At 46.7% G+C, this 18,035-nt stretch overlaps 7 protein-coding genes across 7 annotated transcripts; 6 read left to right on the plus strand and 1 right to left on the minus strand.

Moving 5' to 3' along the window:
• Nucleotides 1–460: 460 nt before the first annotated feature.
• On the plus strand, nucleotides 461–1,520 carry FOMMEDRAFT_24715 (uncharacterized protein; the record flags this gene model as incomplete). Its single annotated transcript, XM_007261195.1, has 3 exons — nucleotides 461–693; nucleotides 745–1,069; nucleotides 1,128–1,520. 3 exons carry the CDS (start codon nucleotides 461–463, stop codon nucleotides 1,518–1,520), a joined length of 951 nt encoding a protein of 316 aa, XP_007261257.1.
• Nucleotides 1,521–1,852: 332 nt separating this feature from the next.
• Nucleotides 1,853–2,967, plus strand: FOMMEDRAFT_149822 (uncharacterized protein; the record flags this gene model as incomplete). Its single annotated transcript, XM_007261196.1, has 4 exons — nucleotides 1,853–2,184; nucleotides 2,240–2,558; nucleotides 2,613–2,696; nucleotides 2,752–2,967. 4 exons carry the CDS (start codon nucleotides 1,853–1,855, stop codon nucleotides 2,965–2,967), a joined length of 951 nt encoding a protein of 316 aa, XP_007261258.1.
• A 1,760-nt stretch (nucleotides 2,968–4,727) lies between these two features.
• Nucleotides 4,728–5,345, plus strand: FOMMEDRAFT_16005 (uncharacterized protein). The gene is made up of 3 exons (XM_007261197.1): nucleotides 4,728–4,747; nucleotides 4,802–5,218; nucleotides 5,286–5,345. Exon 2 carries the CDS (start codon nucleotides 4,808–4,810, stop codon nucleotides 5,195–5,197), a length of 390 nt encoding a protein of 129 aa, XP_007261259.1. The 5' UTR covers nucleotides 4,728–4,747; nucleotides 4,802–4,807; the 3' UTR covers nucleotides 5,198–5,218; nucleotides 5,286–5,345.
• Nucleotides 5,346–7,065: 1,720 nt separating this feature from the next.
• Nucleotides 7,066–8,742, minus strand: FOMMEDRAFT_164311 (uncharacterized protein; the record flags this gene model as incomplete). Its single annotated transcript, XM_007261198.1, has 3 exons — nucleotides 7,066–7,653; nucleotides 7,716–8,278; nucleotides 8,337–8,742. The coding sequence occupies 3 exons, from the start codon at nucleotides 8,740–8,742 to the stop codon at nucleotides 7,066–7,068; spliced, it is 1,557 nt and encodes a 518-aa protein (XP_007261260.1).
• A 1,351-nt stretch (nucleotides 8,743–10,093) lies between these two features.
• Nucleotides 10,094–13,815, plus strand: FOMMEDRAFT_137670 (uncharacterized protein). Its single transcript, XM_007261199.1, has 15 exons — nucleotides 10,094–10,332; nucleotides 10,388–10,447; nucleotides 10,674–11,009; nucleotides 11,072–11,180; nucleotides 11,234–11,323; nucleotides 11,375–11,721; nucleotides 11,783–11,882; nucleotides 11,946–12,230; nucleotides 12,294–12,332; nucleotides 12,389–12,500; nucleotides 12,556–12,634; nucleotides 12,691–12,756; nucleotides 12,814–12,960; nucleotides 13,016–13,566; nucleotides 13,648–13,815. The coding sequence occupies exons 3-15, from the start codon at nucleotides 10,687–10,689 to the stop codon at nucleotides 13,752–13,754; spliced, it is 2,355 nt and encodes a 784-aa protein (XP_007261261.1). The 5' UTR covers nucleotides 10,094–10,332; nucleotides 10,388–10,447; nucleotides 10,674–10,686; the 3' UTR covers nucleotides 13,755–13,815.
• A 192-nt stretch (nucleotides 13,816–14,007) lies between these two features.
• On the plus strand, nucleotides 14,008–16,539 carry FOMMEDRAFT_100481 (methylenetetrahydrofolate reduct). Its single transcript, XM_007261200.1, has 6 exons — nucleotides 14,008–14,180; nucleotides 14,238–14,308; nucleotides 14,373–14,505; nucleotides 14,565–15,206; nucleotides 15,268–15,444; nucleotides 15,503–16,539. Exons 1-6 carry the CDS (start codon nucleotides 14,094–14,096, stop codon nucleotides 16,220–16,222), a joined length of 1,830 nt encoding a protein of 609 aa, XP_007261262.1. The 5' UTR covers nucleotides 14,008–14,093; the 3' UTR covers nucleotides 16,223–16,539.
• Nucleotides 16,540–17,246: 707 nt separating this feature from the next.
• FOMMEDRAFT_24719 (uncharacterized protein) lies at nucleotides 17,247–18,033 on the plus strand (the record flags this gene model as incomplete). Its single annotated transcript, XM_007261201.1, has 2 exons — nucleotides 17,247–17,654; nucleotides 17,719–18,033. 2 exons carry the CDS (start codon nucleotides 17,247–17,249, stop codon nucleotides 18,031–18,033), a joined length of 723 nt encoding a protein of 240 aa, XP_007261263.1.
• Between the last annotated feature and the right edge of the window lie 2 nt (nucleotides 18,034–18,035).

An 18,035-nucleotide genomic window follows, 5' to 3' on the forward strand; every position in this document is an offset into this window, starting at 1 on the left:
TGTGATATCGTCCAAAGTTGTAGTTCGTGTGATTATCTTATCTCTGCTCTAGATTATTATTTATTACGTAATAGTAAGAACATTGGACATGAACACGAAAAATTGCTTCATATTTTAAATATTTATTCACCGGTCGTAAATCGGGCTGAAGTCGGGACTACGTAATAAGAACATCAATCTATATATATACACGACATAAAGGTCCCCTACACACGGCTGTACCGCATTTTTGGTCCATACCAAATTTCTGGTCTAAAGTCTAGCCATAGTCATTAATCCTTGTTAAGTCGAAATTCATCAGGATTCAGGGTCCCTCGGAATGATTTCCGTGAGTGAAGATTTCGGTGGCTCTGAGAAGCAAAGAATCATAGCTGGTCTATATAAAGCCCTAAGCAGGACAGTTGGTTGGTCACTACCCCCTCGAATTCTCATCACGCTGCACTAGTCTCAAAAAAAGACAATGCCGTCCTATCTCCCGATAGAACTATGGATACTCATTGTCAAGAGCGCGGTTGCATTGCCTGTGAACCGAAATTGGTTTAATCCTCGTTCAGGCAACTTTGAATGCGTAAAGGGCCTTGCAAAGAGCTCAGAAACATTCACAGAAATAGTGCAGGCGCTGAAAGATGAAATACTAGTCCTTTCGTTCCCGGGAATTGAGCAAGTTAGTCCCAGTTCAGCACGTCGAGCAAAGTACGTGAAACCGTTTAGTCACAATTACTGACACCTGATAATCATCACCAGGCACCTTGACATAGTTGACAACAGTCGCCTTTTGGGAACGCCAGTCCTCGACAGGATAGCAGGATTCTCACAACTTACATCATTATCACTCTCAGCACAAGAAGAGCCCATAAATATTCTCTTGTGTCTCCAATCTCTTGACGTCTCCCGGACTCTCCAATCTATCGACGTGGAAGGAGGATGGGCAAGAATGTTTCATCTCGGAGATTATCCAAAGCATTTCTTCCCATCGACATCACTGTCTTTTCCAAACTTGAAACGGTTGCGTCTGCGCCATATGGGACTAATTCCGTTCTGTAGGAACTCGTTTCAAGAGCAAGTTATGGTACGTAACTTAATTACCTTGTGTCAATTTTCTGCTATAAAACTCTTATCCTGTCCAGAGGGATGTGGCATTATTCTTTAGTGGATGTAGTGATCTCCAACTTATATCCATTCACGTCCCTTTGGACGACGCGGATGACTTTTACGGGCTGCTCAATGTTCATCGGTTCTTGCTTGACCACATTGTACCATCAGAAGGGTACGAACGGGACATGACTAGCTGTCCAATATGCTTTAAGGCCTACAACCATGCCCGTGTCGCACGGGCAGAGAACTCGGCAACGCGTATATTTGCGGAGAAACTACCAAATCTTTCAGAGATCCGTTGGATGAACATATGGGCTGATTCACCGGAAGAGGGCCATCAACGACAAATCAAAATTACACGTCAGAGAGGCGCTATAACTTTGACGAGCGATGATGGACGCTGGAAGACGTTCATCGACTTGTAGCTCATCATTCTCTCATATGTGAGTATTTGTGCCCTCCATAGTAGCCGTTACTGAGCTGGTCGGCATTGCTTGTTCAGTGCACACTGCACGCTGCAAGTATCACTTCGGCAGAGGGCTCTAGTCGCAATGGGAACGAATTGTGTAAATAGTTAGGAGACGTTGTCTGCATGTTACCGCTGTTTTTCAGCAGTAATGGTTTGCAATATCATATTGTCATAGCTTTTTTTTGCCGTAGCTCAGTGTATCCAACTTCGACATATTTTCCATTTTTGGACGAAAAGCGATTCAGATTTGGATTACATAACAGAGACTGTTATCTCCTGATTCCCACGATGACATTGACAAGTCTCACATTCGTTAGTTCGTCTCCGAGACTCCGACCACTCTTTGTATTCTCGGTGCTTCACGCCTGTTGTCACCATAAAAGGATGCCGTATCGTCTTCCGATAGAACTATGGACACTCATAATCAGACATGCGATAGCACCACCGCCCATCGAGCCAGATCGATTCAATCCACCTCTGCACGATTTTGAGTGTGTTAGTGGCTTTGCTGGAAGCTCGACGACATTCAGAGACATAGTTCAAGTGTTAAAAGATGAAATACTGGTTGTACATTTCTCAGATATTGAGCAAATTAGTCCTATTTCAGTGCGCCGAGCAAAGTAGGTAGGAACATCCACCTGCAAACCCCGGCGTCTGATAATCATAAACCAACAGATACCTTCAGATAACGAGCTCTAGTCTAGGCAGTGACGTCCTCGACAGGATAACGGGTTTCTCGCAACTGACATCTTTTTCGGTTGTACTTTTGGAAGGACCTGTAGAATTTCTCTTCCGTCTTCAATCGCTCGCTATGTCCCAGACTTTGCAATCCATCGACATAAGGGCACAATTGTGGGCGATATTTAATCCTGGGGAATATTCAAAGCATTTACTTCGGTCATCGACACTGTCTTTTCCAAAATTGGAACGGTTGCGTCTAAGTGATTGTGATCCATTCAGCCTCTGTGAGGACATTATTCAAGAGCAAACTATGGTGCGTAACGATATTATCCGAGATCAGCTATATAGGTGTTCTCATACTATGCAGAGGGAACTGGCAGCTTTCTTTAGTGGATGTCGTGATCTTCAGCTATTAACTATCCATATCCCTCTGGGAAAGAAAGATGACATTGTTAGGATGCGCGGAGTGCATTATTCTTCTCTTTAACATCTTGCACCGTCGGAAGGCTATAAGCGGAATATGCTCGCATGCCATATTTGCTGGGAAAGTTATGACCACGCCTTCGTCGTACGGTCGGAAAATATGGCAGCGCGTATATTTGCGGAGCAGCTCCCAAATCTTTCAGAGATCCGTTGGCTGGACTTATGGGCATATTATAACTTCGATGAGGGTTGTCAACGGCGGGTCAAAATTACCCGACAGAGGAATACTACAAAATTGATAAGAGATGACGGACGGGAAGTGTCGTGTATTGTATTGTAACTAATTATTATTATACCTTACGTGTGTGTCTTTCTTTTTTCTTTTATGTCCTCCGTGCTGATTCTGTCTGTGTTCCTATTTCGTTTAGCATGACCCTTATTTCCACGGAGGACTCAGAAGTCTCAGCTCAAATAAAAGCGTACTTCACGCGAGCGCCAAAATTCAAATGTCATCGCTATTGTCATTCGTTGGAGCTGTTCGTTTGGCTATTCGACTCATCTGTATTGTCCTTCAAGTTGCTTCTGACTAAGGACGGGACTCTAATTGGGCAAAGTAATAAATAGTTGCCATCAGTTCGTATGGCGAAGGATACGTTCGCTTGACTTGAGAAGAAGACCAACCATATCGGCTCCCTTGTGCACGCTTTGCAATGCTCACTTAACTTTGGTGAACAAGCACAGACTTCTGTGCATCAACAACAAACAGAAACACGTCCTGTGCTTCTTCTGCTCAAGGCCAAGGTGAGTGTCCACCAAGGTAGTCATTACTGAGCCAGTCAGCATTCAGTTCATTTAGTGCCAGTCTTACTTTGGCAGACAGCTTTAGACACAATAAAAACAGGTCGTGTAAATAGCCAAGTGTCATTGTCTGAATGTTACTATTGTCATTGTCTACTACATGTACTAAATGTACTAAGCACATTGTCTGTCAGTGTACTATCCTGCAAGTAGTTGCTCCCAGAAAGTGTGTGACTCTCTGAATAATATTGTAGTGATCACCTTGTGCCAGTAATAAGGTGATCCATGCCCAATATTTGATAGTACTGTAAACATTTCAGTGTTAGATAATATTAGGCTGCTAGTATAATTTCAAGGTTATTTGATCAGATTGTATGCTCACATGATCAGCAGCATTGAAGCATGAACTTAGAGCATGAAGGGAAAACTGCTTTATATTTAAACCAGCAGTGGTGGTTTGCAATATCATATTGTCACACTATTGTTTTTGCTGTAGCTAAGTGTTTCTCAAGTTAGACATATTTTCCATTGTTGGACGAAAATCAGATCATGTTCAGATTACATGACATGTGGTTATCTATAACACCTTGTAGCCAGACGAAGCGCGGTAGATTGTTTCTAGCGTCTCCCTTTATTCTCGGTGCTTCACGCTTACATCGCAAAACAAAGATGCCGCATCGTCTTCCGATAGAGCTATGGATCAAGATAGTCAGACATGCGATAGCACAGCCCTTCGACCGAAATCGATTTAATCCGCCTCTGCACGATTTTGAGCGCATTAGTGGCTTTGCTGGAAGCTCGACGACATTCAGGGACATAGTTCAAGCATTAAAAGACGAAATGCTGGTTGTAGATTTGTCCAATATCGAACAAGTTAGGCCTATTTCAGTGCGCCGAGCAAAGTATGTAGGAACATCTAGCTGCAAATCCCGGCGTCGATAATCATATACCAACAGACACCTTGAGATAATGCGCCCGTGTCTCATTTCGGGAACTCTCGCCCTCGATAGGATAGCAAGGTTCTCGCAACTGACATCTCTCTCGACTGCACCAGTGACAGAACCTATGCAATTTCTCTATCGGCTTCAATCACTTGCAATCTACCAGACTTTACAATCAATCGACATAGGAGGAGATTGGTCGAGCATATTTTATTTCGGAGATCATTCAAAGAATTTACCTCGATCATCGGTACTGTCTTTCCCGAACTTGACACAACTGCGTCTACTTGAGAGAGATGGACACATGTCCTTTCCGGATATTCTCCAAGAGCAAGTTATGGTGCGTAATGACGTTGTTCAAGGTGATCTATAATTACGTTCTCATACAACGCAGAGGGACATGTCAGTTTTTTTTAGTGGATGTCGCAATCTCCAGCTTTTATCTATTCACGTCGCGTTGGACAAGGGAGATGACATTGATACGATGCATGAAGTACATTGTTCTTCTCTTGAGCATCTTGTACCGTCGGAAGGCTACGAACGGTATATGTTCAAATGCCCTCTTTGCTTGGAAAGCTATGACTACGCCTTCGTCGTACGGTCGGAAAATATGGCAGCACGTATATTTGCGGAGAAGCTTCCAAATCTTTCAGAGATCCGTTGGCTGGACTTATGGGCATGGGATAACTTCGATGAGGGTTGTCAACGGCGGATCAAAATTACCCGACAGGGGAACGCAACAAAATTGATAAGAGATGACGAACGGGAAGAGTCGCGTATTGTATTGTAACTAATTATTATTATACCTTACGTGTGTGTCTTTCTTTTTTCTTTTATGTCCTCCGTGCTGATTCTGTCTGTGTTCCTATTTCGTTTAGCATGACCCTTATTTCCACGGAGGACTCAGAAGTCTCAGCTCAAATACGGGTGTAATTCATGCGAGCGCAATAAGTCAAATATCATCGCTATCGCCGTTCGTTGGAGCTGTTCGTTTGGCTATTTGATTCATCTATGTTGTCCTTCAGGTTGCTTCTGAATAAGTACAGGATTTTGTAATTGCGCAAAGTAAGGAAATAGTCGCCACGGCAAATGTTCTTGTGGCGAGAGGTACAGTCGCTTGACTCGAGACGAATATCATCCATATCGACACCCTCGCACACTCCTCGCAATGCTCACCTAACTTCAGTGAACAAGCACAGACTTCTGTGCGTCAACAGCAAACGGAAACGTACCCTGCGTTTCTTCCGCTCCGTCTGAGTGAAGCACCTCTGCGGGAATGGTTCCCGAGTTGCCTGCCGAGATCTGGACAAACATTGTAAAACAAGCAATTACAGTCTGGCCGGCTACCAGCTTTAACCTCCTTCCTGATGACTCAAAATGCATTGAAGGGTTCTCATACGCTTCAAAATTCACCAAAAGTATCGTCGACAAACTTCGCCACGAGAACCTTGTACTACAAGATTATGATGACTTTATCTTTCTTTATGTCCCTTGTCGGTCCGTAAAGTGCGTGTCTACACTCCTTGGCGAATGGATGCCTTTGTCCTAACTCCTTTCCAGATATCTTCGAATAAATGAAACCTTACCTTCCAGGCAGATGTTCTCTAATGCCTTCTATACAACACTATCAGACTATGATCAACTAATCTCGCTCTCCATCTGCACGCCTGAAGTAGAAATGACTTGCTCTAGACTACCAGATCTTTCGTTTGCAACCACTTTACGTCGGCTCGATCTGCGGTGTAAAAACAGCCATGACAGGGTGTTCTGGGACGCGGTGACTGTCAGCCTACCTGGGTTACTAGAGCTACGACTTGGTGCATCTGAATTTGTCGAATCTGATACCGGACTCTCTGGACAACAGGATCGCTCTGTCCGTGAACGGGCACATACAGATGCAGAGACATTCGCAGTAGGTCTTACTCGCTTGTTTTGTGTTCGTCGAAATTAATTGACATGTGTTGTGAATAGACTAGTCTTGCAACGCGCCTGTCAGGTTCACAAAACCTCCGCTCCCTCATTCTCCACATTCTGCTGAACGACATCAGCCCTGATGATGGTTTCTTCGACGAAAAGATAACTATGCAAAACGAAAGTGGAGCTACTTTGATCTTAGCGCGGACGCTCCCAAAACTCGAGAACGTGTTTTGGCAGAATCCGTGGATAGACGAGGAGGGAGATGGAGAAGTGGTGCAGAGAGGCTTGAAGGTTGTCAGAACGGAGGGTGGGATTGCATTAATAAGGGACGACTAGGGGCTTGTGTGGTTCTGCTGGTGGCAAAACGTGATGAAGCCGTTGTTCCTATATCTCCTAACAGGTGTTGATGGCATGGCACCATGTGTACAGCTATTTGAGTGATAAAGTGCGCAATATGAGTCGGGTACCTACTCAATGGGTGCAGTGTGAAGAACGCAACATGTTTCGCAACATAGATTGATAATATGATAAATGCTTTTGAACTTTTGATACATACATAAATCCTTATTTGTTATACATACAGACTACCCATGAGAAACTAATGTGTATACTATAGAAGATGTGCGATTAGGGAAAAGCAAGATAAGAGCGAGTTGCTAACCATATTCCCATATGAGATGCCAGCAAGAAAGAATATCCAATTGAAATATATTATACTTGACCAAGAAATAATGAGACAGCTCAGCTATGCATAGTGGCTGCACGCAATCCCAGCCGGGACGGAGACTTCATCCTCAACGTTCTCATCCCATGTTCGATCTCCTCAATATTATTCCGTACCTCCTCCGCAGCTCGAGTAGCTGCTTTCAACCGCGTACGTCCCTGTTCAAAAACGTCGTCGTATTCAGCATGTTCTGGCCCGCTTCGCATGCCACGCCTTGATCGTGCTCCAGTATCTTCAGATCTAGAGTTATCCGTAAAACGTACAGTGATTCGACCAGGGTTCGGATCGTGTTGGTCAACTTCTAAGTCAGGTTGGCCGTCCAGAAGTGCTAATATCGCAGGTCGAATACGCGCAACGCCGCCTGTACTGTGGTTTCCTCGACCGCTAATGATTTCAGTGCACTGAAGTCCAGCTCTACGGCAGTTTTCAATGTGAGTCCTGACGAACTCCTCTGCTTCGCGAACGTGCAAGTGGTGTAGGTCTATCTTGACTCGCGAGTTCGGATTGGAGTGATATTCTGGATTGTGGTGGTTGAAGATCTCAGCGGCGGCTGCGCGGTTGTAGTTCCTCATGTTGTTACGATGTTGAGCGCCTGTTTCCTGAAGCTGTAGGACGATATAAGTATGTCAAAATCTTATGAAGTTCGGCCATGCTCTGGGAGACCAACCTTCTTGGCGAATGCTTTATCTCCGGAAGCATACGCTTCGCGTGCACGCTCGTATTCCCGGTCTGCAAGTCGTCCCTCTCGAACTGCCAAACGACGAAGTTCCTGGCCAGGAGCGTCGTCAACCTGATCTGCCTCGTTCGATCCCGGACGACGGCCATCATGAGCTTCCGCAGAAAGCTCCGCTTCCTCTGCTTCTGCCTCAGCTACTTCTTCCCTCACTTCCTCTTCTTCCGTGAGCCTCCCAGTCTCGTCATCCTCTTCCTCCTCGGAGTAGTCAGATTCCAGCTCAGGAGTTGCCGAAGGAGCTCGAGGGGGAGGAGTAACTGCGCGGCGTAGAGGTGACGGAGCTCGAGAAGGTGATGCAGTGGGAATACGAAGGTGGGACGTATTGCTGAGAACATGCACCTGAGTGGGAGGTGACGTAACGGAGGGTGCATATCGCAGTGCAGTTGTAGTAAAAGCAGGACTTTGCGAAGGAGAGGCTGAGCGGCTTGTGGATCGCAAGCTGTGAACTTCGTCTTGCAGTTGCTGAACTCTCTGTTTTGAGTAGAGGCGTTGAATTTCTACATGTTTATAATCGTCAAATTAAAGTATATTTAGATGGAAGGTAGTACTACGTACTTGCTTCCTCGAGATCGCGTCTGAGCTGATCCATACGTTTCAGTGCACTACGTGCCTCCGCGTAGTCATCCTCCAAATCCAGGAGATCGGCTTCTAGCTCCTTGATGATCTTGTCCCGTTTTTCGAGCTTGCGCTCCAGTTTTTCGGAATAGTTACGCTCATCGTCAAGATCATCTCGTAGATCTTTTGTGAGTTGTGTCTTGCTCGCGAGGTCCTTGCGCAATCGATCGCAGTGCTTATATTCCTCCTCCAGCTTTTCGCGTAGTTTCTTGGAATACTTCGTTTCTTCGCGGAGGTCATCACGAAGAGATTTGATATCGTCCGTGTGTCGTTTACGTTGGTTCTCGATGTAGTCTTGTAGACGTTGGATTTCCCTGCGGAGGTGTCGGTTTTCTTCTTCGGCCATATTCTTGAGCCTTGACCTATATTTCGGGAAAGAGAGAGCGGAGAGTGCGTTTCAGAAAAGTTCAGAGAGGCGTTGCATGGGTTAAGCAAGCCCTTGAAGTAATTTCAGACACAGGACACGAGGCAAACAAGCTTAAGCGGCTCGCTCTTCACGTTTTCAACCGAATTTTATTCTCCGACGCCTCCGGTGTGAACAGTGGGCTTATTTCCGAGAGAGTCCCATGATTCACATGGTATGATGTACACCGTGGCCCATTTACAAAGGAGATAGGTCTCTTTTTGTGATTCATGTTGTGAGGCGGAAGGTGTGGCCGGACTGTTGCAGTGGCTAGGGCCTGGTACATGATCGTCTCGTCGGACCCGAAAGGGCAACTCGATCAGACGCGTTGACGTGTTGGCTACACGTGACCATTTTCCATCTCCTTAACTCAACTTCTTTCACAGCAGTACGCGATTGAAACGAGCTTTATGAAGTCATTGTACCTACTACCGACCATATAGCCCGGTAGGAGAGCCGTAATCTATGAGTCTTCCATGGTATCGATTTCCAGGAACAACTGCAAGAACTTGGATCAATCCGTCATTGAATACGTACAGAGAACACGTCTGTGACGCGTGTTGAGGACACGCTGAGTAGGTATGCCTCGCACTGTGCTTTACAGTGCACAGGAGATCTGCACCCTCTGGTTTCCTTCATCAACGTCTCTATTTGTAAATTAGTCCTCTGCTTTTGTACTCTGCCAATGAGTTGTTTTGCAAACCTCACTGCAAGGTAGTTCTTCATCTTCAGAGTTTCCAACATTTCACGCTAAGGTGAATACATCAGAATAGTGATGCACTCACTGCACCAGAACATTGCGTCATAGCACACACATTGAGGGGAGGGGATGCATTTCCCTTTGTACGTGTCATGTGCTGTTGGGTTGCATCACGTTTCTTATTTAAACCGGGATGTTTCCATTACTGACGGATGCTTCCTCAGCCTACATGTATGAAGAGAAGCTGTACATCAATGGTTGGTCAATGTAATAACTCAAATATTGACTCTGTTCTGCTAAGAGACTGAGAATTCACGTACCTTTCCTCCAATGCTGTCATAGGCAAACAAAGGTAAATGTCGATCCTCCATAACAAGCAATGCTTGGCATATTGTCCCCAGTTTCTTAGCTAAGCAGTCGAATAAAAGGCCCTCACTGGACAAATATGCTTGGGGAATGAATTAAGGCTATCAAATTATGATATGAGTTGTTGATAGGAAGCTGTTGAAATACACAGAGTGAGCGGAAGAGATGCACGTTCGCGACGCGACGCGTCAGCAACTCTGTTACTCACCTCCGTTCAGGTCTCGATCGAGATCTCATCGCGCAATCAACTTTGCGCTGCGCTGCATCTTCCGCCACGGAACAGTCGGCGACGACGGGCTTTGCTTTGAGATTCAACCTTGTTTCATGACTCCGACAATCATCTGACAGCAGTCTTGCGAAGTCTGTAGTCTACTGCCTAGACTCGGGACCCGCGAAAGAGAGGGTTCGATTGCAGTTGATTCAAGAGCCTCCCGTGAAGCTTCGTCCTAGGCTTTAGTGGGAGTTCTGTAAGTCTTTTATTTGTCGCTTTCAATAAGACGATTATTTATGCTGCTCTCGTAGGCGCCTCCGTTGAACATTGGATTAGTCGGCCAAGTACTGCAACCTGAGGATTCATCTCAAGTAAGCAATCATATGCTGTTGCTCTTTTCCTGCCCGAAGACTATCAGAGTTCTTGGGCGGCTCTTCTCGTGATGAACACTTTCGATATATTTGCACGTCAGTCGGAAATTTCGCAAGAAAGCAGACGACAACTATCGCTTTTTTTCTGATTCATCCACGTTCATGCCTTTTTCATCATTCAATATAAACGAGTAGCGCGCTAACTTTGTCACGTCTCGTATCATAGCTAAAGGACAGCAATGAGCACCCTCGCGAATCCAGGAGCCGCGAGTTCCTCTCGTCTTCTGCCCGGTTCAAATGGCGTACCACCCAGCTCAGGAGGGACCGCGTCAAGCGCCCGTTCGGGAACCCTCGTGCCCACGAACACAGTCACCACGAAGGACGGCACGGTCGTGCGCGCAAGGATCGACCCAACTCTTGCTGTCGACGACGTTATCCGTCAACTATGCCTCAACTTGAAGATCCAGGATCCACCAGTGTTGTACGCTTTGAGAGATGATGCGGATGAGTTGGTGACGGATGATAATTTGAGGAAGAAGATTAAGGGGAAGGTGAACCTCAAGTACGTTTTTCTTGTTCTCGTTTTCATTTTGGAAGAGAGTTGTTGACGGGCTGTGTTTAAAGGCTTGTGAGCGCGCCGATTATCGAGGCGGCGGAGATTGTGGAGAAGTTGAGTATTAAAGACGAGAAGACGCTGCGGATGACACTTTTTTCGCTTCAGAAGTTCATTCGGGTGAGCCTGAAACGTTACTAAGAGGAAGTTTGGAATTCTCATTTCTCACTTAGGAAGAGCAATTTGCGAACGAGTTCTTACAGAGAGATGGGTTAAAAGAACTCATCGACGTTATTGGTTTGAGCCACGGAAATACGCTGGCGGTAAGGAGCAATTCATTTGTCAACATAGAATTAGAACTGAATAAATTCCAGTATGCCCTGAACGCCATGCAGAACCTGATGGAACTCGACTACGGCTGGTCAACGTTGGACCAAACCTTCATCCACACTGTCGTCCAAATCCTCTCATCATCCAGTTCGCTCATCAACGTCTGTCGTCCAGCAACAGCCATCCTCAAGAAACTAGTCGAGGCTGATCCGCGATCACAGCCGGGTCCAATTACCGCGTCGTCAAGCCGTGCACCTCCTGCTGCTCCGCCTGGTAGCGTCTACCGCTATGGCTTCGACGTCGTTTGGGAGCAAATGCGGAAGGAGAGAGGTTTGTTGGAGACGGTTGTGAGCCGTTTAGGAAGCGCGGATAGTTTAATGGTGTTGAATAGGTACGTCGTTTTTATGTGTATCCGCTGATCGGCGCATTGCTGAACTGATACTGTCGTGCAGTATGATGTTGATCAATTCCTTACTCTCTCATGCGACGGATAACCACTGGGAGGAGTTCACTTCTGAGCTTGAACGATTGAACGTTCGAAAGGCTGTTGTTGTAAGTGACTCGAGTAATCTCAGCGTGTCGTAAAACATGTATCCTGATATGTACGATTACTAGCGACTAATGTCTTCTCATGTAATCGAAGACCTAACATCCTCCATCCTCGATTTCCAAGCCAACGAAGTCCGCATAATCCTACGCCGCAAACACGAACCCGTCGACCCACTAGAGAACGTCGAGCACTTCAACTCATTGCGGTATATCTGGCAAATGGGGAAACTTGAAGAGGAAGTAGACCCGGTCGAGGTTGGTGCACTACGTAAGTGGCGGAAATTGGGGTTCGAAACGGAGGATGTGTCACAGGAGTTTGCTGCCGTCGGAGCACTGGGTTTGGATTGTTTGGTGAGCTTTGCGGCGACTGGTCCGATTCGGCGTTGGGAATACCGGATTGACATCGGTGTTTAGAAACATTTCGTACAAAGTAATCAGGATGAATTCGCCAAGGTGTGATGGCTCTCTCAGACGGGAGCTGATTGACGATACTGATACTGCATCCAAAGATCATCCTTGAACAACTAAACAGACCCGAGGAGCGTCGTTGTCCAATAGCAAAGGTTTCAAATGAAGTTGTTGAACTTCTCTGCGAGCACTGGGAGATTTTCGCACCTGGTTGTAAGTGCAGCTCGGTGCATTTGGTTGTGAAGCTAAATGCATTCTGCGTCGTTAGATTCCACGTCGACGAGTTTCCAGCCGTTTTTCTTGAACTTCTTCAAAGTCCATGTTCTTGCAACCCAGTTCTTCCTTCGGTTCGTGAATTTTGTATATCGTCTGTCTATAGTGACGGTTTACCTCGTTCGATCAGTATGTGGAATGAAAGCGGCGCAGGCGTCGATGATTTCGCTCGGGTTGTTGCACTTGCTCGAAGCCAGTATGTACTTTCTAACTTGCGTCGCACGTACTGTAATTAATTCATCGAATCTTGCAGGATCAAGGTTGCTCTCCGAGATGAGAACCTGCGCGCATGGCATGAGGTTGAGCATGACTTCCTCGAGTGCGAGTACAGGGCTGTTAGGGACAGACAGATGAAGGAGCTGGAGAACGAAGATGACCTGCTTAGCAAGGTTCCCGTTAGGTATGCCGGATTTTTTACTCACCGGCTAGCCTGTCCTGATCCGCCACATGAGCAGGAACTTGCGCGCCAAGCTGTATAAGGAGTCCTATGAATTTGTTCGCCAACAGCGGATCCAATGCCTACTGCAAGGAGCATGGTTTGTTAATGGCATCCCGCTCAACTCGGCGAATTCAAAGGATGCGAATCGGCGTCCGACTCGGCCTTGGCGATTCATGCGGTTGGACAATGGCTTGAAATACCTTAACTATGTTGACAGTGCCGTGAAGTTCCCAGTGCGGAATGGGCTAGAGGACGTCCCAGAACGGATTGATATTTCATTAATTACGGAGATTGCGACGGGGACATGCGCGCCGCCACCGAATGTCCTGCGCGAGCATTTGGACGTTCCGCCTCCTAGCACCCCATTGCAAGCTTCTCCGCTTTCGTTCTCGTTGCTAACACCAGATGGGTCGCTTGCCGACCAGATTGCGCCTGACCAGTCTTGCTGGGCAGACTGGACGGATGGGTTGAACATGCTCCGACACAATGGAGGACACGTGGCGACGCAGGAGACAGCGGGGTTCGTCCAGGCACTGACGGAGATAGGATTGAAGATTAAGCTGCTTGGTGAGTGTCCCGATGATAATGGCAACGTTTGCCATGGCGTTCGAGATGGCTTGTCTGACGTGACTGACGCTCTTGATGCAGATCTCTCGGGCGAAAAGGTGGAAATACCAAGTGGGTTGATCGCTGGACCGCCACCGCCCGCGAACGATTTCTTCTTTTCTGATCTGTCGTTTGATACCCAAGTATGATTGATTCATATATGTTTTGATATATATGTGTGTTGTTGTTTTCGATATTCGAGATGTACAATTTTTTATTGGCTGTGTTATGGTATTTAATCAATGTGCTTTTGTGTGCGTGTGTGCTTTTATTATTATAGTCATATCGGCGACGAGATCCGACGACGACGTGGGTGGTTGAGTACGTAATACCAGCAGTGAGGAGATTTGCCTTCTGGCATCAGCAATCAGCCTGCGAGGCTCTTTACATAGAAAAAAAAATCGGACGACTGCCGACAACGAGGCGCTCCTCTCTCAAATCCGGTCGCTTAGTCGCCGCCCCACCCTCCTTTGCCTCCGTCCACCATCATGAAGATCACTCAAAAGATAGAACGGGCCACTAGAGAGGATAGAGTATGGTGGTCCTTTGAGTACTTTCCCCCTCGCACTGCGCAGGTGAGTCTGTCATCTATTGAAGTAAATTCGAGGTATTGATTGAACATTAATGTACAGGGTTTACAAAATTTGCTGGACCGTATTGAGCGCATGCGTGCGCTTGGGCCGGAATTCATTGACATTACATGGTGTGTGCTACTCTTGTGCTTGGGAATTTGAGCAGTGGAGTGCTGAAGAGCTGCATGTATGCAGGAACGCTGGTGGTCGTACGTCGGACTTGACCTCTGAGATGGTCAAGACATGTCAGGGTCTCATCGGTATCGAGACATGCATGCACTTGACTTGTACGAACATGCCGAAGGAGAAGGTCGATATTGCACTCAGGGTGTGTCACCATTCCTCTGTCGAGCGTCTGACCTAGCTAATGCTGATTGCGTTGTACAGGACGCTAAGCAACACGGATGTCGGAACATACTCGCTTTGCGTGGCGACCCTCCAATGGGTAAGGACGAATGGGAGGCAACGGAGGGTGGCTTCGTCCACGGTATCGACCTGGTAAAACATATTCGGAAGGAATACGGTGACTACTTCGACATTGCTGTCGCAGGTTTTCCACAACACATGCTCCTCCCACCCGAAGAAATCGAGTTCGAGATGAAGTGCTTGAGGGAGAAGATCGAGGCTGGCGTGAATTTCATTTTCACACAGATGTTCTATGATGTGGAGATTTTCGTTGATTGGGTTCGGGCTGTCCGTGCAGCGGGGATTACGATTCCTATCGTTCCTGGTATCGCACCTATTCAGACGTGGAATGGGTTCATGCGTGCGACTAGTCTCGCGAAGACTATTATACCTCAACATTTCATGGATCTGCTCGAGCCCCATAAGAATGATGACGAGAAGGTTCGTGCGATTGGGACGAAGCTTGTTGCGGAGATGTGCAAGCGGATACTTAGGGAGGAGGACCTTGCTATTCGAGGGTTGCATTTCTATACTATGAATTTGGAGAAGGCGACTAAGATGCTGCTGGAAGAGCTCAACCTCGTTCCTCGCGTGGAGACTATCAAGCCCCTGCCGTGGCGCCAGGTGCGCATCTTCGTCCACACAGATACTCTTCACGTTCTAAATTTTTATAACTTCACTACAGAGTCTTACACCGAACAGGCGACAAGAGACGATCCGGCCTATTTTCTGGGCAAACAGGACCAAATCATACCTTGCACGTACAGAAAACTGGGACGAGTACCCTAACGGTCGGTTCGGTGACTCACGTAGTCCTGCGTTCGGCGAACTCGACGGTTATGGTGTTTGGATAAAGCAGACGGTATGATCCTTTTACAATTTGACTTCTCTTTTCGATTGACTAATGGATCACTGCTTAGAGAGAGGAAGGTCTCAAGATCTGGGGCACTCCAACGACATTTTCGGACGTCGCAGACCTCTTCTCACGTTTCTGTAATTCGGACCTACCCGCACTTCCATGGTCAGATGAGAAACCCTCCCCAGAAACGAGCGTCATCAGGTCCCAACTAGCAAAAATGAACGCCCTCGGTTTCCTCACGATCAACTCCCAACCAGCAGTCAACGGTGCACCCTCAACAGATAAAGTCCACGGTTGGGGTCCGTCAAATGGATACGTCTATCAAAAAGCGTACCTTGAGTTCTTCGTGCAACCTGAGTTACTCGCTGCGCTGCTGGTGCATATTGAACGAGACCCGTTGATTACGTATTATGCGATTAATAAGAGGGGAGACTTGAGGACGAATACGCATTCTGATGGGCCGAATGCTGTGACGTGGGGTGTGTTCCCTGGGAAGGAGATTGTACAGCCGACGATTGTTGAGGCTGTTAGCTTCATGGCGTGGAAGGACGAAGCTTTCGAACTTGGACGTCAATGGGCGAATATGTACGAACCTGGGTCTACCTCGAGACAGTTAATTGCGGACCTTATGGATACGGCTTTCCTCGTTAACGTGGTGCATAATGACTTTAAAGACGTAGACGGGATCTTTAAGCCTTTCTTACTCGCTGGCGAAACTTACCAGAAACAGCAGAGCTCAACCTCTGATGTTGCCGCTATTACTATTAATGGCGTTCATTGATAACGATTAATTCATTCTTCTCTGACTTTGATTTTGACGCGACGATTTGACACGCTCGCTCGCTCCCCCGTCCCTGGAATTTACTCGATTGGATTGCGAAACCACTTCGACTCTTGGTTACATGACACGAAAGGACCGATTGACGATTAACACAGATAAATGAATTGTATACTTAGAAATTTTCTTCTTGTTTCTTACTTTAGCTCACCTCGGGTTCAACCCCCGTTAGCATTCGTCACAATCGGTCTTTGCATTTCCCTTTTCCTTCTCTAAACCTACACCCTCATCTGAATCTACCCTATCCTTGCATACATTCCCCCCTCTTTTTTGAGTTTTTTCGCTTCCTGTGTTTTTTTGGTTTGGTCATTTTTGCATCCAACTGCATCATCTATATCATTTGCATCAACTGCATTTGCATGTGTTTCAAGTAGGTAGTATAGTAGTTCGTTTGGTGGTGGTTGGTGGAGAGGTAGTCGTTGGACGTGGTGGTGGTGGTGGAGAATATAAAAGATTTTGAAAGTGTATTCATGTAAATGTGTTGAGTGAAGGCGGCATCGAGTTTTATGACCTCAAACGAACTTCCTTAACGAAGTAAGAATAAAGCATTCGAAATACAGATGCAAAATTACTTAGAATAATGGCAAGCTTAGCATGATTACATAGGCTCGGATAAGAATACTGGCTAGACTACAATTGGCCAACACGTGTGTGACAATCATCGAGGGTCTTCCTTTTTTGGACCAGTAAAGCAGCATGGTGATTATAACGCGATGTCCTGCCTTTTCGAGTATCCATACTTTGAGTATACTTCCACTGTCTCCGTAGCTTCAAAAGCGCGACAATGCAAGTCCAGTATGCATCCCCAAGTCCCGCTCGACTTTGCGAATTTGAACTTGAACGCTCTGAACCGCTATGTCTCCGATTCGTGCGTCTGCTTATGGCGAAGTGATGTTCGTGAATGACATGGGTACGTGTTGCGCGTTGTGTACACTTTGCAGCACTGTCTAAGTACTTTATAGGTACAATGAACCCTCGTACCTCTGCGGTTCAACTCGGATCTTCGAGTTCTATTAATCCTGTTAATACCCGCGCATCCGAACGACTCCATGCTCCTCCAGTATCTAGGAAACGTCGGTCGCCCAACGCATTCATCCTGTTTCGATCATATTACATTGCAAACAAGCGGGTTCCTCCAGAGATAGTTCACCAGAATGATGTGTCGCGCTATGTCGCAGAAGTATGGAAGACGAAGTTGACCCCGTCGGATCGTGCTGTATTCTTCAAGATGGCGGAGGAGGAGAAGATCCGATTTGAGATTGAGGGACCTAGAGAACCTGTGAAGAAGAGGAGGAGCAGGTCGAAGAAGGCGTGCCAAACGAGCACGCTGAAGTCGACGACAGACTCTTATCTTCCGCCGAGTCATACTTCACCTGTGAGCTTGCATTTTACTGCAATAATTCTTTCCTATGTAAAAGGCTTACTCATGTCATCTGCAGGATTACAAGGGATCGGTCTCGCTTTCGGCGCCGCAGCCGACGCACGCTATCCCTCCTAGCTTGCTCAATTGGGGAAGTCCAGCGGAACATTATGCCCTAATCCCCGAAGAACAAGCATACGCTTCGTCCCAATACCTTGTCCCTAGCACCGACTTTTCCGCTGCCGGTGTTGGACTCGAGAGCCATGCCCCTCTTATGGACCTGGGTTTCAATGCGCTTTATCTCGACGCCCTTTTGTCAGGCATGGATATAGCATTTGATGATTTCTCGTGCCCTGAATTTTTGTCTCATTCGTCGTTTGAAATACCCTTTTGAGA

The sequence above is a fragment of the Fomitiporia mediterranea genome (genome assembly GCF_000271605.1).
Source record: "Fomitiporia mediterranea MF3/22 unplaced genomic scaffold FOMMEscaffold_1, whole genome shotgun sequence".
NCBI lineage: Eukaryota > Fungi > Basidiomycota > Agaricomycetes > Hymenochaetales > Hymenochaetaceae > Fomitiporia > Fomitiporia mediterranea.